The 27,878-nt window shown below is 43.0% G+C and overlaps 1 protein-coding gene across 4 annotated transcripts in view; it reads left to right on the top strand.

Moving 5' to 3' along the window:
- The window catches only part of IKZF3 (IKAROS family zinc finger 3), an 86,539-nt gene extending 61,727 nt beyond the window's left edge, over positions 1-24,812 (top strand). For 3 of the 4 annotated variants that reach the window (XM_036079963.2, XM_036079962.2, XM_078065680.1), the window contains 2 exons: positions 6,673-6,789; positions 18,593-24,812. In XM_036079963.2, coding sequence (XP_035935856.2) covers positions 6,673-6,789; positions 18,593-19,296 — 821 coding nt within the window. In that variant the 3' untranslated portion in view covers positions 19,297-24,812. Of the gene's footprint in view, positions 1-6,207; positions 6,557-6,672; positions 6,790-18,592 lie in introns of those variants that run through there. The other variant, XM_036079965.2, reaches the window with a different exon arrangement.
- Positions 24,813-27,878: the final 3,066 nt, after the last annotated feature.

Genomic DNA, 27,878 nt, shown 5'->3' with positions numbered 1-27,878 from the left:
TCCCTCTCTCACTGTGTCTCTCTCTGTCAAATAAATAAATAAAATATTTTAAAAAAAAATTCACTCACTGCAATATAATTCACTAACCATAAAATTTCCCTTTTAAAGTGTACAATTCAGTTTTTAATATATCCATAAAGTTATACAACCATCACCACTAATTCTATAACATTTTCATCACCCTCAAAAGAAACCTTGTACCCATTAGCAGTCATTCCCCATTCCCCCTCTCTTCAGCCCCTGGGCAGCCACTGATCTGCACTCTGTCTCTGTGGATTTGCCTATTCTGAACATTTCACATAAATAGAATCATACAATATGTGGCCTTTTATGTTTGGCTTCTTTCACTTAGCATATTTTTAGGGTTCATCCACGTTGTAGCATGTATGAGCACTTCATTCCTTTTTATGGCCAAATAATATTCCATTATATGGATTTACTACATTTAAAACAAATCTGTTCATCAGTTAATAGACATTTGGGTTTTTTCCACTTTGGGAAAATATGGCTTGGTTAGCTATTTTTTGAGGTTATATATTATCTGGTTAGTGAAAGAAATATAGTAGCACACATACTAGTAAACACACACATGCATATATGTGGGTCTTGATTCTCTTGGAAGTAGGGGAAAAATAATACACTATCCTCTATGAGTAGTATTTATTTTAAAGTAAGGTTACCACCTTATTTCCCATCCCCATAACCTTTTTTTAGGAATTTCAAATTAGGAAAATAGCAAAGAAATATTTTAGCTATCTTCAGTGGTTTAAGGTGATTCAGGAAATGCTGAAATACAGAGGTTGAGTTAATTTGCATTTCATAGGGTGGTTTGATGGATGTGTGCAACATATTTTAAGTCTCAGCAAAAAAATAAAGGGTTAACTAAGTCAGCAAGTTTTGATTTTTTTTGTTGTTGTTTAAAACAAATATTTTTGTAATGGTGGTTTCATGTTATAAAATGTATAAAGTCACAGTTGAATCAAGTATAAAAAACTGCATGTCAGTCAATATATTACTCTTTTGTATTTCAAATAGTTCCCACGATTTTTCCTGAAATCCAAAATGTAAAGAATGTGGTTTTTTTAGTTTGTTATTTTTTTAGAACCTCTACACCCAACGTGAGGCTCCAACCCATGACCCCGAGACCAAGAGTCACGGGCTCTTCTGAGTGAGCCAGCCAGGTGCCCCCAAAATGTAAAGAATGTTTAATTCACACAAGTCAATCCTTTAATTACTGCCACTGCTCCCTATATGGTTTTCATTTCTGTTTCCTTCTTATAATTAGGAGTCCCAGTCTGGATATCATGTTCCATTCTGAACCTAACCAACATAGTATCACCAGTGGTACATCTTATCCCTTCATCCCTAGCTTTTAAAGAGATGACACTCCATTGCTACTGTGGATGTGGCACTTTATTCATCAAGTGCTTATTGTAAATTGAAGTGCAGCCTAGTATAAGACCCAAGCTTTGAGTAAGCAGGTCTTTATGGAAGCAAAACAGAAAAAAAGGCCTTGGACTGAACACCAGTCTACAAAATAACACCATGTTGAGTAACAGGACTTCTGGCCTTACTAATCATTTTTATTTTATTCAGATAGCATTCGTTGGATTCTCTATGTGCCAGAGCTGTGACAGAGCTGTTCATAAAAATGAGTGAAAGTTTAGCCCCTACCCTTGGAGAACTCACAATCCAACAAGGCAATGGGCACTTGATCCGTCAATAAACTACAGAGGTCTAATAGCGGCACATGGGATATTGCTACATCATCAAGATACTCCAGTTCTGCTGTCTTAATGGAGTATATATATGAAAAGAAGAATAAATAGAGAAGAGCACAGATTTTCTTTTCTCATTAGCTTGATCCTTATTCCAGAAAGGGACTAACATCTGGCATAGAAATTCATTTAGCCTCATTTCACACAAATTATGAGTCCTTGGAGTGGGACGTTTTTTTGTATGACAATGAGTTCTAGCAATAACAAGATTTTTAAAGTAATTGAATAATTGTATTTATTTATGAATCTTTGAGTCACAACCTTTTTTCTTCACGCTCATTGTTTCACCTGAGCCAATACAAGCATGAGGATTTTCGAATAAACTTACATTTTTTGCCAAGTAGCAGACCAACGAAAAAGTTATTAAAAGTTGGTTTTCCCAACTGATTTTTCTTTTTTAAAAAGTGATACCATCTTACAGGTAGTATTTATTCTACTTGCTCAAAAAGGCAACAGTTTTATGTAACTTTTTTGTTAGAACCTGCCTCAGTCTTTGATAGCAGTCTTTTGTTAGACAATTCTCATTACACAATAACACCCCTTTGTTCCACTGTCCATTAGCTACCAACTGACCACACCAGAGAAGAGACAGGAAGCAATGCCTCCTGTTGAGCTCCATTTAACACTTCAAGATCAAATGAAAGATTCTGAACAAACACAAAAACACAACCAATTACATGGTTAAATCTGCAGTCACTTTGAGATAGGAATTGCATCATGGAAATAGTTAACTGAAAACCAGACAATTAAGACTTGTGTGGAGATGAAAGATAGAAACCTGTTCTGTAATTATGACTTCATATTAGTTTTATTATTTATATCTTCAACGTGTCTTTAAAATCATTTTGCTAATGAAAATTGGTACGCCCACTATGTAGTAGGCAAGTGACGTGAAGGGGAATTGATCCAGAATTACAGCCCTCCTCCTAGGCTCACTTACGAACCAAGTGTGTAAATTGCTCCTTGCCACTATCCCGTATTCCCCACACCCACCCCTTGCAACATTAAAACTGCCAAACACCACCCAGGAACGGATTTCCTATTTCATCATTTAAACCCATTATCTTGTCCCTTTACTATCTTGCCAAACTGGTTTCCCTTCACTTACATTTTTGAGACATGATGTGGCAAGATAACAAGTCTAGACTATATAAATAGACAGTTGGGTCTTCAAGTTGAAGCAGAGGACCAAAAGGCAGTGGTCCTCTTTGTTTGCTCTTCAGAGTACCGCCTAAACTTGTAATCCCAAGAGACCCTCTAACTCCAGAGCATTTCCTTGTGTTTTAAAGCGTGCCCATGTAATGGTATTACACAGCAAGCTGTCCAACCACGGCAAGGCAGAAGACCAGCAGTTTGGGGAAAAAAGAGTACAGCGCATTCTGTTGAAGCGGGAGCCTTTGCCTAGCTTGCCAATTAGAAAACGGTTAACTTGGAAAAAAAAATAATAATAAATAAATAAATAAATAAATAAATAAATAAATAAGATCTACTGTTGGGGTGCCTGGGTGGCTCAGTTGGTTAAGTGTTTGCCTTTGGCTCAGGTCATGATCCCGGGGTCCTGGGATGGAGCCCCATCTGGGGTTCCCTGCTTGATGGGGAGCCTGATTCTTCCTCTCCCACTCCCCTTGCTTGTGCTCTCTCTGTCTCTCTGTCAAATAAATAAATAAATAAGAAAAAAAAAAAAAAAGAAAACGGTTAACTTGGTAAAGGTGAACTTAATCTCTACAGTGTGTTTATATGTCCAATGACAGATGGGATCTTGGAGTTGATATTTTGAGTGAACAAGCCAGGGACAGGGGTGGGGGTGGGGGGAAGCCCTCTCAATTTGCCTCGGAGGATTTTGTTGGCTCTAACCAGAGTTGTGGAGATGGGAAAGTCTCCACCTATGCCCCCAATTATCTGTCCATCCAAACACTTCAGAATGTTATCTTTTTAAATGTCAGGCATTTGGCCACTGTTTTACAGAGTAAGATTTATCTAGAAATGACTGTCAAGACGAGCTTGGTGAGTAACCAGGGATAAAAGGTGATGTTATCTCGGAAAGTTGCCATTTAGTGACATGCCCTCGTTACGTTATTTAGGTCATGTATCCCCGCTCTAGCATCCTCCTGAATATAGAGGATATTGAGTATGTGTATTCAAGTGGTAATTGATAGTGACTTGGTAAAATGTAGACAGTGACTGCGGAGAGCTGAACAGGAAAAGTAGGCTGGTGACATAATGCTTGGGGTGAGTCCTGGGGCTGAAGGGACAGATCTCTGAGGGATGATTGGCCCATTAGAGGAGTGACTGAAGACACCAGTATGAATAGTGGTAAAATGGAGATGGACTTAAAAATTCCCACAGGACTGTTTTTCATTCTCATTTCCCTGTAAATCTTTCTGATAATAATACAGGGTTGAGGGGGAGGGACGGGGGGGTGGGCGGGGGTTACCTGGATTTAATCCTCTCAAAGTTGCTCAAACCAGAATGACTGTTCCCAGTCAAAGCACCACTTAACTGCCTCTCAGATGATTCTAAGAAAAAGCCTCCTTGTAACAGCCTCAGGAACTGATTTCAAATCCCAGGCCTTTGTCTTTCATCTCTCTGCTCTTGGGGCTCTGGGTAGTGCCACATCTGGTGGTGGTTTGTGTGAAAGGAAATAATATATATAATAGTTTCCTGTTTGGTCATTTAAACCTATCCCTGTGCTGGACAGAATTTGACCCACTTCACTCAATAGCAAAGTGTCCTGTCGCTAAAGTGCCCATTATTTGCAACAGCCGGTCAGCCAAAGTGATAGTGCTTTACCACCAGCCCCAAAGCTGCCCAGGCCCCCTATTCTGACCTTTATTGTTTTCATTTACACAAATAGTATTGTTAATAACTGAAACTGGAGGCTGGGACTTATTTCTTTGGAGCATATAATTACGTTTGACAAGAAACTCCCAAGTCTAGTAAATATGGTCATTGTCCTCTTAATCCTTTTTGGAGCCAGATTTCATTTTATTCCTGAATTTTAAAAACCTTGAGCTTTATAGTTTACTGTACAATGACTGGCAACACAAACAAAAACATGCTAATAATAAAATGAAACATATTTAATATTTTGAATTCTCTCTTTGTAATTTGGCTCTAGTTTTCTTGCGCTGACAGTTTTCTTACTTGAGTTTTGCCCTGGAGGTTTTTCTCTTGTTTACTTGCAGAGGTGGCCAGTTTTTTTTTCTCTCTGGGCATGTCAATTTGTGGTACTGAATGTCTGAGAGGACCATGGAATTTGTGACATTATTTCTGTATATTAGAATCTCTTCACACAGCAAACTCTTCAACTACAGAATAAGCACTGACCTTCCCTAAATCTGTGCATATATTTGGGGGGGGGGGAATCTGTTCTGCAACCATCATTTGCTTTTTACTCTAGTCTCTTAAGCTAATTTCAATTCTTCTTCCTTAGAGATGTTAGAAATGTATGGATACATCATTTTAGTTTGGACTTGCTGAAATGTTTATGATAAAACAGAGAGAGATGTTTGTAGTAATACAATATGAATGCGTAGGACAGGAGTGAGCAAACTGTGACCCTTGGGCCAAATGTAGCCAGCAGATTGTGTAAAGAGGTTTTTACATTTTTAAAGGGTAGTGGGTTGGGGGAAAAACCAAAGAATATGGAACAGAAGACTATATGTGTCCCACAAAGTTTAAGATATTTACTATCTGGCCCTTAACAGAAAAGTTTGCTGATCTGTAGCTTGGGCTAGCATCATGTGCTCAAGTTTAAAGCCTTATATTTAGATAAACAGCTGGTATCTCTTTGAACTTTAGGCTTGGGACTCTTATTGACTACTGCCTGCTGTACCAGGGTAAATTATACTCTATTTATTCTAGTGTACTATTTAGTTGACTAGATGTTAGTACTATTTATATATTCTAATGATTTCCAATTCTGGCTGCATTTTAAAATCATCTGGAGAGCTTTAAAAATACTGTTGCCTAGATGCCTACACCAGAGATCCTGATTTCAGGATCTGAAGGAGAACCTGGGCATAGGTGTTTCTTACATTCTCTGCAGAGAGATTGATTCTAATGTTCAGGCAGGTCTGAGAACCACAGGCCTAAACCACTTAAAGGTCTATTTGTGGATTAACAACTAGACCATATTGTTAGGCAGTTTTTATTCACATTGTTCATTAGAAATATAATAAAGATGCATTATACAAATTGCTCTTTAATTTCAAGACAGAAGTGTTGCTCAGGGAAATTTTAGCTGAGACAATTTTGAAATGTGAGGAGAATATGAAACAGATAATGCAGAGCCCAGAGAAATAGAATTTAAAAGATAGGAACTGAAAGGAACATGCTGGAAAAAAAGAAAAGAAAAGAAAAAAACCACTCAGAATTTCAATACACAAATCACTGAGTGGATTTCTTGCTGTCTGGGTAAGTGTATCTATTTTCAAAAGTGCTATTAACATAAACAGAGCAGTAAATCTGGGGCACCATACTTTTTTTTTTTTAAGTTGTTAAGAAGAATTGTATCAGTCTGCAGGTGTCACACGCAGTTACTCAGAATCAGAAAGAAGGCTGATCGGGGGTTAGAAGATCTCCATCTATCTATCTTTTTGCAACCAACCACGTCCAGGCTGTTTATTTAATACTTCCTCTTGCTAATGAAGATACTGGTTGGGGATGGGTCGGGCTTTCCCATCTCAGCAAAAGACTGCGAGATTTGAACGTGCCCTGCTGCTGGCTTCGCTGCCCACAGCAGGTACCCCAAGCAAGAATCTGAGCAGTAATAACAGGTAACAACAGAGTGTGCATCAGGCCTCTAACACTTTCCCTTCCAGTTTATTTCCTTTTTCTCCATCATTTACCACTGTGTTCTTTTCCCTCTTCTTTTTACATTTTTCCAAACCAGCAAGTGCGGAGGCAAGACACATCAAAGCAGAGATGGGAAGTGAAAGAGCTCTCGTTCTGGACAGATTAGCAAGCAATGTGGCAAAACGAAAAAGCTCAATGCCTCAGAAATTCATTGGTAAGATTACGACCCTTTTTCCTGCTGTTGTTAGTAGATAGTTTAAATGAGATAACATAGGATGCTTATATATTACACAGGCCCTTAATTTCTGTTAAAATAAGGTAATTGGTTTTCCATTGTACACTTTTATTCTTTGTGCTTCATTTTGATAACTAAGGCAAATAGAATAAAATATTTTAAGTGAATAATCCTAACTCCTGAAGATGGGAGTATTTGATATCCAATTTCCTAAATGGAGTTGGTGTTAAAAATGCTGTTCCTTCCTCTTTATTCTGAATGACATATGTTGCATGAGAGAGTTTATGCAATTGACACCAGTAAGATGTTTGAGATAGCATTTTTGTAACCTTTTGTAATTATATTTTACAAGTCGGTTCCGTAATCATGCCCCAACTTTTTTCGTGCTCTAAAACTTATTGCCATACTTTCTTGAATTTAATTGAGGATTGGCTTTGAGAGAAAGTTGGGAAAACATAGATTTACATAACAAAGCTGGATTCAATCATTTGTCTTACTGGAGTTAATTTTTATGCTACTGGTTTTCACGTTGTCAAACAATGCAACAGAATGAGATGGCTAAGAAAGAATTCTATTCTTTAAAGTGTTGGGGCTGCTGAACGACAGAGATGTTTTGTCCAACTCTCCCAGATGTTTACATAAATGTGACCATGATATTTAAAATAGATTTGTATTTGTGAAGGGGGCAGCTGAATTGAATGTATTAGTTTTGCTATAAATTGAAATTTGGTGATATTGAACAAAAATAGTTATCACATGAAAATAGACCTCCCTCAACACCAGTAGAATATTAGAAACCTATCAATCTGTTTTTCCAAAGCTCCTTGGTGCTATTGATGTCTTATTACAGTCCGTTTGTGCTTGATTCTTTTCAATAGCTTTTACAGATATTAAGTACCTGCGTGGTTTTTAAATCTGGTTAAATTTTATTCTGGTCTAGATAATTTTTATACAGGCAGATATTTTATGTGAATTATAGAGACATATTGAAAGAACTCATATATTTCAAAATTACCTAGGTTGGTTTTTATGCTTATTTAAGTGCTTATGACTTATTTATTTTATTTTGTTTAGCTGGAAAATTTTTGTATCCTTTTAATCACTTTAAGAATTGTGTCAGACTGGGGCGCCTGTGTGGCTCAGTTGCTAAGCATCTGCCTTCAGCTAAGGTCATGATCCCAGGGTCCTGGGATAGAGCCCCACATGGGGCTCCCTGCTTAGCTGGGAGTCTGTTTCACCCTCTCCCCACTCCCCTTGCTTGTGTTCCCTCTCTCGCTGTGTCTCTCTCTGTCAAATAAATAAAATCTTAAAAAAAAAAAAAAAAGAATTGTGTCAGACTAAATAAAGTTGGTGCATTTCAGTTTAGAGAGACACACCCCTCCCACCCCCCACCCATTACCATCTTCCCTCTCTTTCCTGAGAAATGTCAGGGGGCATGTAGTGACCTCCATGTGGGGCTTAGGAGCAATGGATCAAGTGGATCAATTGTGATTCCAAGACATGATCTTAAGACATTGCTCATATATCAGTTGATTTTCACTTCTGTGAAGAAGTTCTGACTGGAGTCAGAACAAAGGAAAGTAGAGGTTTTTATTCTATGAGTGTAATTTACTTTGTAATTTGATTTGGGGGAAGTTATGACTCTAGAAATGGCTGTACTTGATGTGGAGAGGGACATGGGGAGAAATGGGCAAGAAAAAAAATGTAAAGTGACTCAATTTCAATCCAATTATGGTAAAGGCGCTTTGGTCTAAGAGAAATAACATATGAGAGAAGATGCTTGGTCCTTGTAGCTGTCCTACACCTATAGTTGTTTTTTTTGTTTTTTTAAAATTTATGCATTTATTTGACAGAGAGAGAGGGAGAGGGAGATGTGGGGCTCCATCCCAGGACCCTGAGATCATGACCTGAGCCAAAGGCAGATGCTTAACTGACTGAGCCACCCAGGTGCCGCTGTCCTAACCTATAGCTGAGCTAAAACCCTACTTAATATAATAAAAGTTGCTTTGGTATTTTCATGGGTTTAAAAAAACACATTTCCTATGTCCAAGTCCATGCCATTCTGCTTGTTGCATCAGGGATCTGTTCCATTTGTTACCCTTGTAACCAAAGGATTTTTACTCCTTCATTTCCGGACTCAGGAGAGATGCTTATAGGTGCTGATTTCTCTTATCTTCTGAACCATCATGTTCTCTCTATTTGGAATCAGGAAACCCAGTAGAGTTAGCTCTTGATTTAAGCTGAGGTAGCAACTTCAGGGCTTCAGGGCCCTGAATAACTGGGGGAAATTTTGTTTGGTAAATTGTGGTATAGCGCAGTAGGAAGAACACTGGATTTGAAGCCGAATGACCCAGGTTCCGATTCTAGCTCAGTCATTTCTTAACCGTGTGTGTTTAGACAAATCACATAACCTTTCTGGGCCTCTGTTTACTCATCTGTGAAATGAGGAGACTGAATTGGTGATGAGGTGATCGGGAAGGTCCCTCCCAGCTCTATCATTCTACAAGTCTGCAAGATGAATTAGCAAAGGCTGCAATTATGAATACCATTTTGTGTTTGTAAGCCCATATGTGTAGATTCAGGTAACTGTTTTCTCAAGGTTGTACAGACAAGGTGTTTATGTTAAGAACCATGTCATATGTTTTAGTTGTTTTTTTTTTTAAGAAGGTGTGGTTAAATATGAGAATCTATAAAACAGCTGCATTAAGCCCAACATTCATCTATTTTACTGAAGGCATTACTACTTGTTCATTTGCTCTTTCACCCATCCATTCATTCCCATCAGGAAATGGGGACAGCACTCCTGTCATATCCATGATGTTCTTGTTCCTGAACCCTGTTCTAATCTTCTAGCATTAGCTTATATCCTGAACCCTCCTTTAAGAGACCATTTTCAAATAAAGGAAACCCCTTGAGTCATTTAATGGAATCAACCTTTCTGATAGAAAACAGTAATATTGGGGAGAGAAAAGGAACATTTTGACACTGCAGTGTATGGGATGAAGTGCTGCAAAACATACGGGGCTAATGTTTTCCCTCCTCTTCTCTTCTGTCTCCTATATTTCCTCTCCACGGTGCTGTTTTCTGAAAAGATTCAGCTGCCAGGGAAATGGCAAAGGGTAAAGTGTGAAGGAAGAGTGAGTCACTCCCTTTAATCCTTGCTGACAAGTTGCACAGCACTCAGACCAACCTTGGCTTCCCTGACCTCTTGAACTATGAGGGTAAAGGTGAAATTATACCATCAGGTCAGCCTGTTACTTTCCCAGCAGGCTAAAGAGAATTACCAGTAGGTATCGTTTTTCACACATTAGAAATGAACTGAGGAAGAGGGACAGATTGGGTTAAGTCTAAGTGCATTTAGAAACGCAAAAACTTGCCTCTATTGAAGAGTAAGAGTAAAATTAAATTGCTTCCGTAGAAGAAAAATAAAATCATTTCTTTCCTAATTCTCCAAGAAATTTTGTTTCATTCTCTGTATTTAAGACATAAATTGACATGCAGTCATTAGAAATCAGCGTCTTTACATCATCAAAATAATTCTTCGTTTCTCTTTTCGAAGGACACAATGGCTCACTTTTATTTTTTATTTATTTTTTAAAATTTTGTTTGTTTATTTGACAGAGAGAGAGACAGCGAGAGAGGGAACACAAGCAGGGGAGTGGGAGAGGGAGAAGCAGGCTTCCCGCTGAGCAGGGAGCCCTGGGATCACGAACTGAGCTGAAGGCAGACGCCTAATGACTGAGCCACCCAGGCGCCCCAGGATAGCTCACTTTTAGCACCTAACCCTTTTAAGAGTTCTCCTTTCTCTGCATCTTATTCTCCTGTTATAAACTTGTTTGACTAGACTTCTAACTAGGCCATCTTCAAATACTTGGCTCAAAATAGAGGCCAGATTTCTATCCTGGAGGGAGGAGGAAAATGACTACATTTCTGCATATTTCTTTTTGATTTTCATTCCTTCTCCAAAAACAGATGTGTTATTCTGACCGAAGTGGTTACCATAGCATCTCCTTATTATTTTTAATTTTATGTATTATTTTATTAAAGGAAGTTTTCATGTTGAAAACAGCATGAAAAAAGATCTCACTCACCCGCGGTAAACATGTTAGTGAGGTTTTGACACTTCAACAAACACCATCGATTCTCCCTGTGAAGTAACTAATGAGAAATCGTCTGCTTTGGTTAACAGAGCGACAGGAAGCAGTTTGAATACCCGTTTCTAACAGCAAAAAGTATCTTCTCCCACCCCTTCCCAAGGAGCTGAAATCTATAATCCTATAAGTATTACAGAATCATAGCATTTTAAGAGCTTGAAGGGATATCAGGAACACCCAGCAAAGTTCTTTCCCCAGGGAAGGAGGAAGGATTGGAGAGATGGAGAGATGCAGCTAGTGGGTGACGGAGCAGAGCCAGGACCGAGGCCTATAATGTGCTGCAGTCCAGGGCCTTCCTACCCTGGGAGGTCACCCAAAGCATAGTGTGTCATGTGTGCTATACTGGGGCTCTGGACATGGAGGAGTATAGTCAGTGAAAGCTGGTGGAAGAAAAAGCCCCTGAAGAAGGACAGTCATTCCCCACCCAGGGTGTGTTTTCTTGAGAAAAGAAGTCTTCCCCTGGTGACTCTGTCAGGACTGATGACATCCAAATAACAAGTCTTCTGCAGCAACAAAAAATGGTCCCCAGCTCAGTTTTCCTCACCCCCCACCCCACGGCTCTCTCTATGTTTGCTCCCCTTCTTGCCTATTCTGTGGCTCCCTTCTACTTTCCTCCTCCTGGAAGAAATGTTAGTCACTTTAGTCTCATTTAGCTTGAGATCAGAGCCATTACCTCACAGATATTCCATCTACTCTCCTTGCCTGGCCCCCCACTCCTTTTTTTGGGCATGTGTTTGCAGGAAGAGTAAGTGATAATAGACATGGGATATGGTATGAAGGTAGCCAGCAAGTACATTTCAGTGACTTGAAGAAACTTAAAAAGAAAACCTGAATATTTCCCATCACCCCCTCATGATGCCTGTAATAGTGGAAATGTGTTATATTTCTAAAGTTCAAATCATTCCCATCCCCTTCAAAAAAACCTTTCAATGGCTTCCCATTGGAATAAAATCTGAACTATCCAGGTGTTCTGAGTCTTGCACAGTCTGTCTCCAAGTTACCTTTTCTAATTTTATCATTTCAGCCAACTAATCTTTTAATTCAGCCACAGTGAACTACTCCCACTTCTATGTGTACTTTCCCTCTTGTATATAATGGTTCTGTCCATGCTGTCTGGAATGCCCTCGCTCACATCTGCCCTTAAAAGTACACGTGGTTGGGATGCCTGTTAGGCATCCAACTCTTGGTTTCAGCTTGGGTGGTGATCTTGGGTCGTGGGATCCAGCCCTGCATGGGGCTCCATGCTCAGTGAGGAGTCTGCTTGGGACTCTCTCTCCTTCTCCCTCTGCGCCTCCTCCCTGCTCTTTTTCTCTCTCTCTAAAACAAATGAATAAATCTTTATTTTTTTATTTTTTAAAAGATTTTATTTATTTATTTTAAGAGAGAGAGCAGGGGGAGGGGCAGAGGGAGAGGGAGGAGCAGGCTCCCTGCTCTGAGCAGGGAGCCCGACATGGGGCTCAATCCCAGGACCCTGAGATCATGACCTGAGCCAAAAGCAGACCCTTAACCAACTGAGTCACCCAGGCGCCCCAATAAATAAATCTTTTTTAAAAAAATGTATGCATGGTCTACATTCTCATAGTCTCCTGAGTTCTCTCTCTGCTCTGTTCTCCCCCTGTACTCAAGGTGAGTTTATTTTTTTTTTTTTTTTTTTTTTTTTTTTTTTTTAAAGATTTTATTTATTTATTTGAGAGAGAGAGAATGAGAGACAGAGAGCATGAGAGGGAGGAGGGTCAGAGGGAGAAGCAGACTCCCTGCCGAGCAGGGAGCCCGATGCGGGACTCGATCCCGGGACTCCAGGATCATGACCTGAGCCGAAGGCAGTCGCTTAACCAACTGAGCCACCCAGGCGCCCAAGGTGAGTTTAATAGACAGTTTTTTGTGATATACAGAACTGTATCCACCACCATCACTGCCACCACCTCAGATTACAAGGAGACTTTAAAAAATAAGTGAGTATTTGTCCCACATTACGTGGCATATTTGAGAAGCTGTCCGTATTTTTCTCTCTTCACTTTCTTGACTACTCCGTACTTTGTTCCACCACATGGTATTAGGGGTAACAATTTGTAATGAAATTACAAATGCAGTGTAATGCAGTGTAATGCTGTGTAGTGTAAATGCTGCATCTCCTATTGGATTGCAATTATGTTTGTACTCCTCAGGGCACCTAACATGGTGTGAGGCTAATAATAATAATAATAATAAAGATCTACCATTTATTGAGTGTTTACATATACCAGGCACTCTGTTAAGAACTTACAAACACCACAACAACTCCATGCATCATAGATACTTCTTGATGCACGGTGCTGGTCCATTTGGAACAAAGCACAGTTGCTTGTCCACTGCTTATGGGGACCACGCCAGCAGAGAATCTGAAATCACTGCCAGTGGTGGGATTGTGCAGCCATGGACAAGGTAGCAGCCAGGAGACAGCAATTAAAGCTCAAACACAGGGGCGCCTGGGTGGCTCAGTCAGTTAAGCATCTGACTCTTGATTTCAGCTCAAGTCATGATCTCAGGGTTGTGAGATGGAGCCCGACCTCAGGCTCCACACTGGGCGTGGAGCATGCTTAAGATCTTCTCTCTCCCTCTCCTTGTGCCCCTCTCCCTTCCCTCTCCAAAAAAATAAAATAAAAAATAAAATCTTGAAAAAAATGCTCAGACACAGGCAGATATATATGGGCCCTTAGACTGCATCCTAGTTCTCCATTTACTAACGAAGTGACCTTGGCAAGTTAACCTGTTTGTAGGTTAGGTTCTTATCGGACTAAGAGAGGCTTATTCATCTTAGGCAAATGAGAGAATATGCAAAAAGTACCTAGGACAGCACTGGATATATAGTAAAGGCCCAATAAATAGTAGCTATTCTTGTTAGTATTATATGTAAGGCACAGTGCTAGGTAATGTGAAGTGTAAAAACCAGAGGTAAAGAGATCAGGGTGGTAGATCTTGTCGCTCGGCCCCAAAGGCAGAGGTCTGAATGCATGTGCTCAGTTAAGGTCCCTTTTAGCTCTAGGCGGTGATTCTGTACTTTCAGGTTGGCACTCGGAAGCCAACCACCATACACCCTCAGCACATTGCAGCCACTCGGGTCAGCCAGTTGCTCAGTTTAGAGTTACCAAAGCCTAGATAGTAGGGATTGACCCCTTTAAAAAAAAAAAAGCACAGGTAAGGAATGGTCCTGGTTCCTAAACTCAGGACTTGCTGTTGCCAGTTGTACTTTCATCAGAAGGAAACCTCTAATTCAGCCTGAAGCTATCATTAATCATTCAAAGGTGTGGTATGATTCTGACTACAAGCTGGACTAGAGGCTCCGTGCAGGTTTGGGAGAAGTTACACTCTTGTGGTTTGACTAACCTTTTTTATGAGTGTGTTACTAAAGAAACGTGAGCTCTTGGCTTTTCAATTACTGTAGCTTACCCCTTCTGGGTTTCATACACATTGAGTCATCATGTCTACAGGTGACTGATAATCATCTGCACTACTGAAGTTACCGTAACTCAGAGATGAGGGGATCTGATGATTGCAGGTTGCGTGCACGTGAAGATCTGAGGCTCTCCTGTCTTCACAGTGAACAATGGTCTGCCTTAACCACAGAACTCAGTCACATATTTCCACTCATCCAGGGCTGTATTTTCCTCTTACTGTTTTGCCTGTTACAACTTTAGCACTCAGCTGTCTTCTGACATGCGCTGCAGGTGGTAGAGACTGTGAAACTGTAGGCCTCGTTCAGTAAAGCAAACTCTTGGGAGAAAGGATAAAAGCAGAGTTTGTGATGTGCCTGCCCCACCCCGGAAACCTTCTGGAACCTCTCTGTTAGATGAAAAGATAAAAAGATTCTCAGGGACCCCTGGTATTTGAGGAGTGGAGTAGAGCCAGCCACACTGGAAAATCATCAATGACCTCGAAAAGGCCAAGAAACCAAAGTTCATCATTTCTGTGTCACTTTCAGGGGAATGAATATTTGTGACCTTAGCTGGCTTTCATGTTCTCAGCCTCACTCTTTCAAACAGCTGTCAAAGATATATCCAATCTGGAAGTTGAAAATAAGAACCACTGATGACTTTGGCAAAGGTCTACTTTTCTGTTGCTTTTTACTGAGTTGCCAAGGCAGGGTGTTTTTCTTTGCAGATTTTTTCTCTCAGGTATTTGTCTAGAAACTGTCAGATTGGCCTTAAGGTAGTGTGGATGCAGGACAAATCCATCTTATTCAATTAGATCTTCTAGCTGGTCTTTCTGGCTTCAATTCCTCACCGTTCCGGTCTTACACTTTGCTATCCATTAATATTCTGAAAATTACATTTTGACACAAGCCTCCCTTGCTCAAGGGCATGAAGTGGTTTGCTCTTCATTCAAATCTAAATCTTATGGTTGGTCATTCAGAATGCCATCTTTTGGTTCTACCGTGTGTTAACTTTTTTCAATATCTCCCCAGATCTGGGATGCAAAATGCCAGGAAACCCACAGGGCAAGAAAATTATTTCGTTTTTTAGTTCTCTCTCAATCTTTCTGATTATACCAAGGAAAAAGACTTAGACTTAATTTGGATGTAGTTTTCTTTCACATTAATCTCACACTTGGTAATCTCTGTTTGTTTTTGTTTTTTTTAAGATTTTATTTATTTATTTGACAGAGAGAGACACAGCGAGAAAGGGAACATAAGCAGGGGGAGTGGGGGAGGGAGAAGCAGGCCTCCTGTCGAGCAGGGAGCCCAATGTGGGGCTCGATTCCAGGACCCCGGGACCATGACCTGAGCCGAAGGCAGACGCTTAACAACTGAGCCACCCAGGCACCCCAGTAATCTCTGTTTTTAACAAAGAGAGGGGATCTCGTGTCCAGGTAGTCACAGTATCTGATCAAAACTTAAATAAATCGTTCTGTTTCTTTGTCTTTATTTTTCATAGTTACCTTCTATTTGTGGTGAGTCTAGCTTTCTGTTTATGTTAGTGATAGAAAGTTTACTTAAGAAGCAAATTCATGGGCGCCTGGGTGGCTCAATTGGTTAAACGTCTGCCTTCAGCTCAGGTCATGATCTCAGGGTCCTGGGATCAAGTCCAGCATCAGGCTCCCTGCTCAGTGGGAAGTCTGCTTCTCCCTCTGCCGCTCCCCCACCACCCACCCCCACTCATGCGCTCACACATGCTCTCTCTCTCAAAAATAAATTAAAAATCTTAAAAAAAAAAAAAGCAAATTCATTTTAGCAAAAAAAAAAAAAAAGAAAATGTGAACTGATTCCAACAAAACAAAACACCCTAACATTTACCAGGTGCTTTCTATGTACCAGGCATTGTTCCAAGCACTTCCCAGTGACCCTGGGAGGTAGATACAGTTATTATCCCATTACACATGAGGACACGGAGCCACAGACATGTCAAATAACTTGCCTAAGGTCATGCAACGAGTAACTGATGAGCCAGCGTCAGAGCCAGCCATCTGATCCAAGAACCCGTGCACTCAACTACCATACTACCCTGAGGTGTCAGCATTGCAGAATGTGAAGGAATAAGTGAAGGCTGAAAATTCTGTGTTTCATACTCCCTAATACAGCCACAGCCAGACTCTCTTACTCTTCCCTGCTCCTGTCCCGCGTAGTCCCACTTCTCTGCCTTCAGTCATGCTCCTCCCTCAATTAGGATGTCTTGTCGACCACTCTGAGAATCTAAGTTGTACCGGTATATCAAGACCCTTCTCAAAATCTGTTTTCTACGAATGCTTTCCCTGCCCCAGGTACTCCTGAATTTTTTGCATTTCCTTAACACTTAAATATACAGGGGCGCCTGGGTGGCTCAGATGGTTGGGCGTCTGCCTTCAGCTCAGGTCATGATCCCAGGGTCCTGGGATTGAACCCCATGACAGGCTCCCTGCTGAGGGCGGAGCCTGCTTCTCCCTCTTCCTCTGCCTGCTGCTTCCCTGTGCTTGTGCTCTCTCTCTCTCTCTCTCTCTCATAAAATCTAAAGAACAAAAACAAACAAAAAAACACCTAAATATACAGTTTGCACCAAACTGCCTTACCTTTGCCTTATAATTCTTTTTACAGAAGACATGTTACTCCCCTGCTTAAGTGCCTCAAATGTGGCATTTAGAATAAAATCAGGGTCTCTCCTGGGTGGCTCAGTTGGTTGAGGTTTCCAACTCTTGATTTCAGCTCAGGTCATGATCTCAGGGTCATGAGATGAGCCCCTTGTCAGTCTCTGCACTCAGCGAGGAGTCTGCTTGAGATTCTTTCTCTCCCTCTGCCCCTCTCCCCGCTTGCATGCACGCACGCTCTCCCTCTCTCAAAATAAATAAAATCTTTAAAAATAAAATAAAATCAAAGGCCTCCACAGAGCAGGGCAGCCGTTTCACAACTTCTAACATTTATTTTTTTCCAATTCCACGGATACAGGTCTCGTTTCTCTCCCACTAGGTTGGAGACACCTCAAGAACAGGAACCGGTTCTTCCAATTCTTTTGTTTTCTTGTGTTCTTTCATTATCGGACCCTTTACTGTATGGCAGTGACAGGTTTTGGAACCATAACATGCCTAGGGAGTGTTACAGAAGAGAGGATATGGTTCAGCAAATCTCTCCAGAATCTAGTGTCTACAGAATGAAAAATCATCAGCGATACCTTAGCCTCACTTTCAGTACTTGACACATCCTCCCTGCTTTCTCTTCCTTCTACCAGCCACTCACCACCGAGCACATCTGCTATCACTACAGACCCTGCTCCTGCCTTCCCTGTGGCCAGAGAGCCTCTGTTTTCTAACACACAACACCCACACGCCCCAAAGGTGGCTAAACTCTGTTTTCAGAATTTCTCAGCAGTTTGACATGAGCAGTAGGAGAGGGTGACCACAAGTAAATTTTTCAGTTAAATGCGGGATGGGTCCTAATGATCACATGTGTATCAATGATGCAATTTTTTCAAGCAAAAGAATAATATACTTTATGAAAGGGACAAAGACCATGATCTTTCAAGAAAGCTTTTCTAAGACTTTCTACATTTGCAGTTCTTTTACTTAAATCTCAGTCTGGTGACAATGTGTTTGAGGAGTGGTAAGTTGGAGGTTTGGGGGCTATTTTTTCTGCCTCTGTAGCTATTTAAAAAGTTGCAGAGGCCAGTTGCTGAGAGTCCCCACTTCTTGCAGCACTTCCGTCCCCCGAGCTCCCTTGTATTACAAGCAGAGAATAACAAGCAAAATAACAGTTTGGGAATTGATTGGGTGTTGAGAGTCCATGGACAGTCGAAGTGTAGAGGTGGCCACGCTCCTGCACAGTGGTAGCTTCCTGGCTCCCTGCGAACCCTGCCCTGGTGTCCTCTCGCTTCTTTTTCTCTCCTTTTCTCCAGCACTCCCCTCTGACGTGAGCAGTGGAAACAGCTCACGTTGTAGCCTCAACTCATTGACGTCTCTGACTCTCCCTTTTGCCTGCTGGCTACATTTATTTTGACTGTCCAAATGTGTGCTGTCAGCCACTGTCCCTTGAGACTGTCCCCAGCACCAAATGGAACCATCCTGCCTGGGCTGGGTGTTCTTAAGCAGGCCGCATGTCTTTCCTCCCTTTTCAAGGACTCTGGAAAATCATTTTATAAACTCTGCCTTTGTGTTCTTCCTCTTGTAATTGTTTCTTTCACTTGTTCTAGGTGAGAAGCGCCACTGCTTTGACGTCAACTATAATCCCAGCTATATGTACGAGAAAGAGAGTGAGATAATACAGACCCGGATGATGGACCAAGCCATCAATAATGCCATCAGCTATCTTGGTGCCGAAGCCCTGCGCCCCTTGGTCCAGACCCCACCTGCTCCCACCTCAGAGATGGTTCCAGTTATCAGCAGCATGTATCCCATAGCCCTCACCCGTGCCGAGATGCCGAATGGTGCCGCCCAGGACCTAGAAAAGAAGAATATCCACCTGCCAGAGAAGAGCCTGCCTTCTGAAAGAGGCCTCTCCCCCAACAATAGTGGCCATGACTCCACGGACACTGATAGCAACCATGAAGAACGCCAGAATCACATCTACCAGCAAAATCACATGGTCCCCCCTAGGGCCCGCAATGGGATGCCACTTCTGAAGGAGGTCCCCCGCTCTTATGAACTCCTCAAGCCCCCACCCATCTGTCCAAGAGACTCCATCAAAGTGATCAACAAAGAAGGGGAGGTGATGGATGTGTATCGGTGTGACCACTGTCGAGTCCTCTTCCTGGATTATGTGATGTTCACTATTCACATGGGTTGCCACGGCTTTCGTGACCCTTTTGAGTGTAACATGTGTGGGTATCGAAGCCATGATCGGTATGAATTCTCGTCTCACATAGCCAGAGGGGAGCACAGAGCCACGCTGAAGTGAACATCTGGTCCCAGAGATGATTGACGTCCGAGCATTCGACATCATTTGTAAAAACCGACACCCCATCTAACAAGTTATTCTCAGAACAAACTCAGTTCCAAACTCCTCTCCATACCATTTTTAGTGTCCAAAGGGTCATGTTCACATGGGCAACAGGGAAACGCTGTCTTCATTCAGAAATTGTTTGCAGATATATCATGTTATCATTTTTGTGAAACATTTGTTTTCTCATCAGGGACTTGAATTTTTATGATATTTAAAAGCCAATGAAGTCTTTGGTCATTATCTTTTGCAGCAATGGAACAAGCGGTCCTTGGGGTTTGTTGCCAGTCAAAAGAGTCCCCCAGTTGTGCTGCATGAGACATTCTTTCTGAGATACATCCGTGGAAAAGCCTTTTGGTCATACGCCAGTTCCACAAAGAAGAAGAGCTCACCAGCTAACCTCGCTGGGAAGCCACACCCTTCTGCACTTAACACAGGCTGGAAGTCTAGGATATAATCTCCTCATCCCAAATTAGAGTCTAATAGGAAGGAAAAGAACAGCCATAAAATAAGTATCTGTTATCAGTTACTGAAGACTCCAGTCTCCAAGCATCAGACCCATTTCTTATCACACAGTGAAAAAAAAAAATCAAGTCATTTGATGATACTTCTGCTTCTACCCTTTTACCCTCCCATATCAATTAAAAAGCTGCTTTGGGTTAAAGCAATCATCATAGGAGGAATTCTATACCAGAAGAACTAATGGTTTTAAACATAGACCATAATTGAAACTCCACAAAGTTGTCCGCTATGGCGTCTATGTCCTGTGATCAAGACTGGCAGAACTGGACTCTGAGGGGGAGATGGTTTAGCAGCACCCCGGGAGGAGGCAGGGAGAGCTACTTGAAAGTTCTTGGTCTCCTTCATGGAGCATTAGTATACAGACCTAAAGCAAACTTGCCGATGATTTTTTTTGACAGAAAACAACCAAACAATCCAAAAAAGCATGAACTATTCTCCCCCTCCCCACAGGAGCTTCCTGAAGAAGTAAGGAGGGGCGCACCTCTGCTGACAGGTTCTCCGTGATCAAGCCGGGTGGATTTTTCTCCCCATTTTAAGTGGAGCTGCTGTAGGCCAGGAAGATTCCTGAAAGTCAGATCTTGGTCCTGCAGATGTATTGGGCAGCTTTGTAGTTAATTATGAGAGACATGCTATCAAGGAAAAGTGCAGGGATAATTGTAAAATTAGTACTGCAGTAGGGGGTCCCAAAACCTGTTTGTGAATTCCATATTGGCTACTAATTAGCTATATGACTTTGGGCAAATCACTAAACTCTTAAAACTAAGTTTCTTCAACCATAAAATAAGAGCTGGGCTTAGACACTCTCTAAGGTCCCTTCCAGCTTTAAATTTATGTGATTATGCTGTAACCCCAGTAATCTTTTAAGCCTTTTAATGTATGGGTATGAAGCAGGAGAATATGTATATGAATACCTGTTTCACATTTCTTTGGTGTGAAAATGGTAGTGTTAAATTTTTCCTTTAACCACTGAGTCGTGAATGTGAAGAGGATGGTGGGGAGGAACAAAAAAACAGGAAGGTATTTTGATCTTGCCCCAAAGTGTACACACAAAGTGGCACCTGCAGCTGCTTGCCAAGGCCTTTTTTTTTTTTTTTTCCCTTTTTAAGAACTGGTGTTAGCGAAAATAAATTCTGCTTCCAGGGACAATTTCACGGAACCTATTTACAAATTAAGAGTAGTTTTGTGCACATTTCTACCAGAGTCAAGAATCCCCAATTCCTGTTAGATTCACATTTTATGTATCTGCCTTGGTATTTCGAAAGGGCTTAGGCATTAGACTCAAACTCAACTAATTCATGTGCTGCCAGTAATTAAAATGTTCCATCTCAGACTGCACAAATGGCTTATCCTTCTTTGTAGCATGGCGTCTGTCTCAGGAAAAAAGATTCTGTGAAATTCCATGGTAACAGTCCCAACATGTTTGAGATTCCGGCTAAAAGACTAGATGTATTTCAGTGCGTAGTCTTCAGCATTTCGCTGTATTTCCGTAATCCTAGACTCCAAGCTGCGCCAGTTACTGACTCCCACTGTGGCAGAGGACCTGCTTATTATACTCTGGAAATGCCACACATCTTGTTGACTTTCAGGGGACAAAAGAAAGAGAATCTGGAAGCAAGAATTAGTTGGAGAGAAAGCTGGGGAAAGCAAGCATTTCCAACAGATTCGTGGGAAAGTCTTTCTGAAGAAGCCAACTTTTGCACCTCAAGAGAGTGAAAGAGGCCCATCCCACTGACCTGGGGACTTTTTTGAAGACATGACCCTCATTTTCCCTGTGACTAACAGATTTTCTGAATGATTTCCATTCTTCTGAGGTCAGTGTTCTAAGTGGGATGACCACTCACAAATGCTACTTTCACTGTAGCGTTCTGGGCCTAGATTGGGGCACACCAAGTCCAGAGGAAATTTATATGTGCAAACTCCACATTTGTAAATTGTAAAGTTGAACCAGGTAGTATGTAGTGGTTGCCACCACACTGGTAAACATTTCCTTCTGTAGGCACCCCTTATACCAATAAATGCCCCTTCCCCTTGCTGGGGGTAAGGGGAGAGGGTGAAGGAGAATCTTAGCACAATCGCCAAGAGAGAGGGGCAGAGGCAGAATTCACATCCGACCGTGTTGGACAGTGAGGTCCTGCAGCAGCTTCAGACAGCACATTTCCTTTCTCAGTCAGAGTCCCTCTGCCATGCGCCTTGTAGGTCTGATCTGTCCATCATTTCCCACCACACACCCAGGAGGCCACAATCCGGGGTAACAACCAACCGCACGAAAAGTTCCCTTGCAGCCAAGGTGACAGAATTGGGGTAAGGGGGAGAGGGAAGAGAACTGGCTCTCCAGATGTTCCTCATCACCCCACTTGAATTGTTGCACAGGTATTTCCTTACTGGCAGAGAACTAAACAGAAGTATCTCCCCTATTACCCTCCACCACCACCACCAGGGGAAGAAAAGATATTGATAAATCCACCAGCCTTTAGATTCCTTAAGTCATTCTCCCTAAAAGATACTTGCCTTGACACAGATAAGCTAACTAATCTTATGCCTTATTACCCATTCTGAGCTGTTCCTGACTCAGCTTCTGACTTTGTCAGTGACAACATTTCTCACCTTTTAAATGCAGCGCTTAACATTTTGCTAGGCCCATACTCACAGTGGCCCAGATATAAAGTGACCTCAGATTTCTTTTGCAAAGAAAAACACAAAATTTTGCTTAGTTGAAACACTGTGTTATGAACAAATCTCACACCAACATAAGGTTTTTCCAAGTAGTCTCTGTATCACTGTTCTTATTCTCCTCCTCTGCTTTTTCCCCTCTGCTAAATGTGAGGTTTAGCATGTTTTAAAGGAAAAAGCAGTACTGCTGATACATATCCCAGCACAGGCAGTAAGACCGTAATGGAAATGTTAAATGCTTAGAGTCCTAACTTTAAAGTGTACCCCACAGAGAACTGGTCCGTTGGTCTCTAGTGGAGATTGGGAAACTCGAGGCCACTCAAGATTTGAATCCTCAGAGATAGCCAAGCTCTTTCACAAAGACTTGGAATTGAGATTTATGAGCTCAAGAAAAGAAAGTGGAGTGAGGAAAATCTTGTCCTAGAAAATACCATCAGGCTATGCAGAAGAAGATAAGAGATACACAATGATATGTCTTCTCTTTTAAAGAATTGGGGGCTATTTTTACCCTCAGTATAGATCAGAGAATCTCTCTCTTTAGGCAGAATTCAGAAAAACAGAATGGATTTGGGACTTAAGTGCCTGTAAAGAAGACAATTTTGGCCTGAAACCAAAGGCTAGACCTGGGCCACCCTAGGAAAAGGATTCTGTTCTCTAAAGCAAAAGGACTGAATTATTCTGCGAATGAGGACCGTGGACTCACAAGAGCCTGCAAGAGAAGTGTAGGCTTTCGACTTGTGTGAGCTCAGAACCTAAGACTGTATGTAGCTCCATTTACCCAAGCTGTAGATAGTGTGTACCCCACCATGCCGTCAACATGATAAACAGGTCTTTGCACTTTGTAAAAGTTGAATGCAAGTTTCCTCTGAATATTACAAGACTGGACTGTCATATGCATTGATGTTGACTGAGCTGTGATTTGAAAATGGAATGTTAATGTCTTGATTAAAAAATGTAAGGACATACTATCTACCTCCCGAGGATGTTATGAGGTTTTATGTAATTTTGTCTATGGGATGATGTTACTTGGGGGGGCGGGGTGGATGGTTACAAATTTTCCACTCTATGTATTGTATGTGGATTTAAAGACATGGAGATATTCAAAGGCCATAATAGGACCATGATTCAGTAATTCAGTAGCTAGTGGAGGCCTCTGATCTCTAGCACACAGTTTCCTTCATGTTATTTTAATGTGTGAAAGTAAAGAATATGCTGACAATTAGAACCAATATAAGTGAACCTCATGCTAAAGACACTTCATGGCATTGCAGCCAGGGAAGTAGGAATGGCTTTGCTCCCTCCCTGTCTCATGAGCTCTCGATTATTAACTCCCTGAGTAACTTAGAGTCTCCTCAAATGGTCCATTTGTCTCTTGACCATCTGCTGTCCATCTCCCTGTTGACCCTACTCTAGAAAGCCTGGAGAGCATCCCATAATGTCACCCACCTCTTCGCAAGCCTGTGGGGCCTAGCTTCTGAAGTTGCTTTGCTTCTTCCTCTCCTAAAAAGACTGAGAACAAACATTTTAAAATATTAGGAAAATGGGGCAGCCTTAAAAATTATCCCATTGCCAGTGACTCGTTTATACCAGGACTTTTCCATGTTAGCAGACAAAACCCTTTTTGGATGGGCCTGCTTCTGTGGGTTCACAGAAACCAAATTACTGTGGGTTGCGAAGAATTAGCAGGTCATTTGAAAAGCAGACATCCCTTCACCCAGACTGTGGTTTTGCATGCTCAGGTTCTCAGTCTATGAGCTTTGGTGAGGGATCATTTTGGCTACTGGAAAAACCATAGGTTATTTTTAATTTCTGGTTGCCAAAGCCACCACACGTGTGGTTTGTGGATGACCCTTGTCTGCAGAATGACAGGGGAAGAAGGGAACCTGGTTTGGGGGTTCACAGGGGCTCAGAGTGACCTTCCCCCCAGGCGGAAGGGAGGGAGCCCTTGCCGAGTGGTTTTGACACGGCCTGTGCTCATAGCATTCTCATCTGGGTTTCTCAGAAATGCCCTCCCTGCCCAGCAGTGACCTTCCCTCTTAACTCCTATTGAGTTTTACCCAGAGTCCAACCATTTGGAGCACTTAAGTGTTTGCAAAGACTGTTTAAAGAAAGTCAGCTTCTGAAATGTAGCAATGCTAACCTTGCCAGAACCATAATGAGTACATTGTCACATCAAAAAAAAAAAAAAAAAAAAAAATCCTGCTAATAATTTTCAAGGTTTCTTTATCATGTTTGATTTTTACACTGAAAAATAAAAGAAAATACTGGTGTGTTTAAAATTAGTCATTGTGCATGCCTATCATTTGTAGTTGTCAGAAAATGGAAGGGTTTAATTCTGCCTCTAGGACTGTTTTCTTAATTTAGCCCCTCTGGCTGTTTCTTAAAATCCAAGTACCAAGGTAAATGAAATTATCACCGAAATAAGGCATCTGTTCTGATGCCTTGCTGAGCCTGCCATTGGCATCCTGTTGCTGGCCCCCATACCCCTAGAGTAGGGTTCTGGTTCCACTGGCCCTTAGTTCACTAAGGGGACCCGAGGAAGCTGGGGACTGGATTTGGCAGGATCAATACTGCAGTGTCTCCCAGTTCCAAGACATAGCTTTGCCCTTGCCCCCAGCAGGGGTTCTTTCTAGAAGATAGGCAAGTCCTGGCTTTTTCACCTCTGGGGTCTCAGAAACATCCAAGTTTCTTGGGAGTTTGGGAAATTCAAGTGCAGTCACTAAACTCGGCCACACTTACCTTTTTTCTTTTTTACTTTTTTTTTTAAGATTTTAAGTAATCTCTACACCCAATATGGGGCTCAAACTTACAACCTCAAGATCAAGAGTCACATGCTCTACTGACTGAGCTAGCCAGGTGCCCCAGCTGTATTTAAATATAGTCTTAAGAGGGGGGGCCTGGGTGGCTCAGTCATTAAGCGTCTGCCTTCAGCTCAGGTCATGATCCCAGGGTCCTGGGATCGAGCCCCACATCGGGCTCCCTGCTCGGCGGGAAGCCTGCTTCTCCCTCTCCCACTCCCCCTGCTTGTGTTCCCTCTCTCGCTGTCTCTCTCTCTGTCAAATAAATAAAATCTTGAAGAAAAGAAAGAGAAAGAAAGAAAGGAAAGAAAGAAAGAAAAAAGAAAGAAAGAAAGAAAGAAAGAAAGAAAGAAAGAAAGAAAGAAAAAGGAAAAAAAAGAAAAAGAAAAAGTCTTAAGATACTTGGAGGCCCAAACCTGAGGTGCTGAGGAGAAAGTCCTAGGAGAATGGCATAGAGATAATTCAGCTTTCTCCCTGTCTTGGTATCTTCTGTTCTCTCTTAGAACGTGACAGTAAAGAGTCTAGGAGGTGATCTGGCTCTCCGCTCAGCAGCATCTCCTCCCTGCAGCGCCAGACTGGAGGCCCTCCAGCAGGTTTTGCCGTCTCAGCACTGAGGGCAGGGAGAGAGGAATTCTGTCGCAGCCTGCATTTGTATTACAACGCTAAATACATTGCAAAGCAGCCTCTGGGTAGCTGAGTCTCAGCCTTAGAGAGAATGGTATGTGGCCTTCCTCCTCCCCACTCCCTCCCCAAAGCAGAAGCAGCTCGGAGAGAAAGGGAGACCAGGAGACCTGATCCCATTTGCCAGTGAGCAGCGGAGAGAGCTCTGGGGCTGGCTGGTGCTGGGCTCGGGGCTGGATGGGCTTCCAGCCTTCCTTTCCTAATTCCTGGGTACTAATGTGACACTTCAGAGGGTAGTGGGCCTAGCAGGGGAGGCCACCCCACACCTGCACACTCTTCCTCCCCCTCCCCATCACTCAACACAACCAGGCCAATCACACAGCCCGCGGTACCCAAACCTCCACCTGCAGGCAACTGCCATCCAAGGGCAAGCAGGGGGACAAGGACGTGTGTCCCTTCCCTCACCTCCCATTCCCTAGCACCCAGAGTTTGAGGAAAAGTGGAGATGAGAGCTCTGGGAAGGCCAGGAACGCTGAGGGATGGTGGAGGAGCGCATGGGGCCCCGGGACACGGTTCGCGCTGCAGAGCATTCCCGGTCAGACGGTTGTTTGCATAAAAGCCAAAAGCCACTGCACCTGGGGTGGGGAGGCCCTCTGGGGAGGTACTCCCTGGCTTGGGGGAGAGGGGGAAGGAAGGTGTCATGGAAAGTCCCTGAAGGACACGGGGTGTTGAATCTGCTGCGGTTTTGTTTTTAACTCTGTCTTGACCTGTGAAGTAGGCAGCTGCCTCCCTTCCCCCCAGATAACAGAGCTTCCCCCAGAAGAATGTGAATATACCCAAGGAAAGAGCACTGCAGTGGAAAATATGGAGGTTAGAGGGCTTGTGGGTGATGTAAGCTGCCCCCCCTTCCCCAGGACTGATGGGGCAGGAAGCCCTAGAGCAGTCTTTTCCCATCACCTCGCCTCCCCCCACCCCGCCCCAGGCCCCCTGGCCCAGAAGAGCTGCCTAGTCAAATAAACCACAGCCCTGGGGGCGGCTGGTGGGAACTAGGGGGGCAGATGCCACCTCCTCCCCAGGCTTGTCCTTCCACCAGGTCAATCCCCACCCCACCCCCACTGGAATTAGTCTCAGCACCTCGACCTCCCTGTCACTCACAGACCCTACCCACCCTCCTTAGACTGCGGCCGGGTTGGGGGGCGGGGAGACAGACAGAGTGAAGGAATCCAGCAAAGCTCTGAAGTCTCAGTAAAGCAAATGACTCCTGGTGCAGACTTCAGGGGGCTTCCAGCCCCAGCCCTGCCACTCTCTGGGTGACCCTGGGCACTTTCATTTCCCTCTCTGGGCCTTAATTTTTCCCTGGAACTGGATCTCTGAAGCGCCTTCCAACTGAGACGGAAGCCTGGCCTCAACCCCATGGTTCCAGCCAGGCCTTTCCTCTAACTCCAGAAAGAAGAGGAGAGAAAGAGGGTCCTGTGCCCTCTTCCTTCTCCCCTCATCACACTCGGGCACTGACAGGGAGGTGGGGCGCTGGGGCAAGGGTTAGGGCGGCCTATGATTTTCCCAAGTGGTCGCGTTCTAAACCATCCTATGAAATTCCAATCCTGGCGCCCAGGAGTGTGGGGCACGGGGAGGTGACCGTGGAATCGTGGCCTCGGAATATGGGCACGGAGGCTGGGTCTGAACTCCCGGCCCCGGCCTCACTCAGGTTCTCTTAATTCTGCGTGGACTCAGACACCTGATTCCCGGGTCGGGGGTGCCCGGGCGAGGAAAGCGAAGGCCTGGCGGAGGGGGAAGGGGTGCGGTGCGAGGTGGGAGCTGAGGGGGGTGTGAGGGGAGGGGCAGCTGCACTTCTGAGAAACAGCTCGGCGTCTCAGCAGCCCGCAGCCTAACCCCCTGCCTGCGGCTTCACAGCTCGCTCCTCCTGCCGCC

Source organism: Halichoerus grypus, chromosome 2 (assembly GCF_964656455.1).
Source record: "Halichoerus grypus chromosome 2, mHalGry1.hap1.1, whole genome shotgun sequence".
Taxonomy (NCBI): Eukaryota; Metazoa; Chordata; class Mammalia; order Carnivora; family Phocidae; genus Halichoerus; species Halichoerus grypus.
Note: the sequence above shows the minus strand (reverse complement) of the source record. Positions and strands in the feature narration are given on the sequence as shown.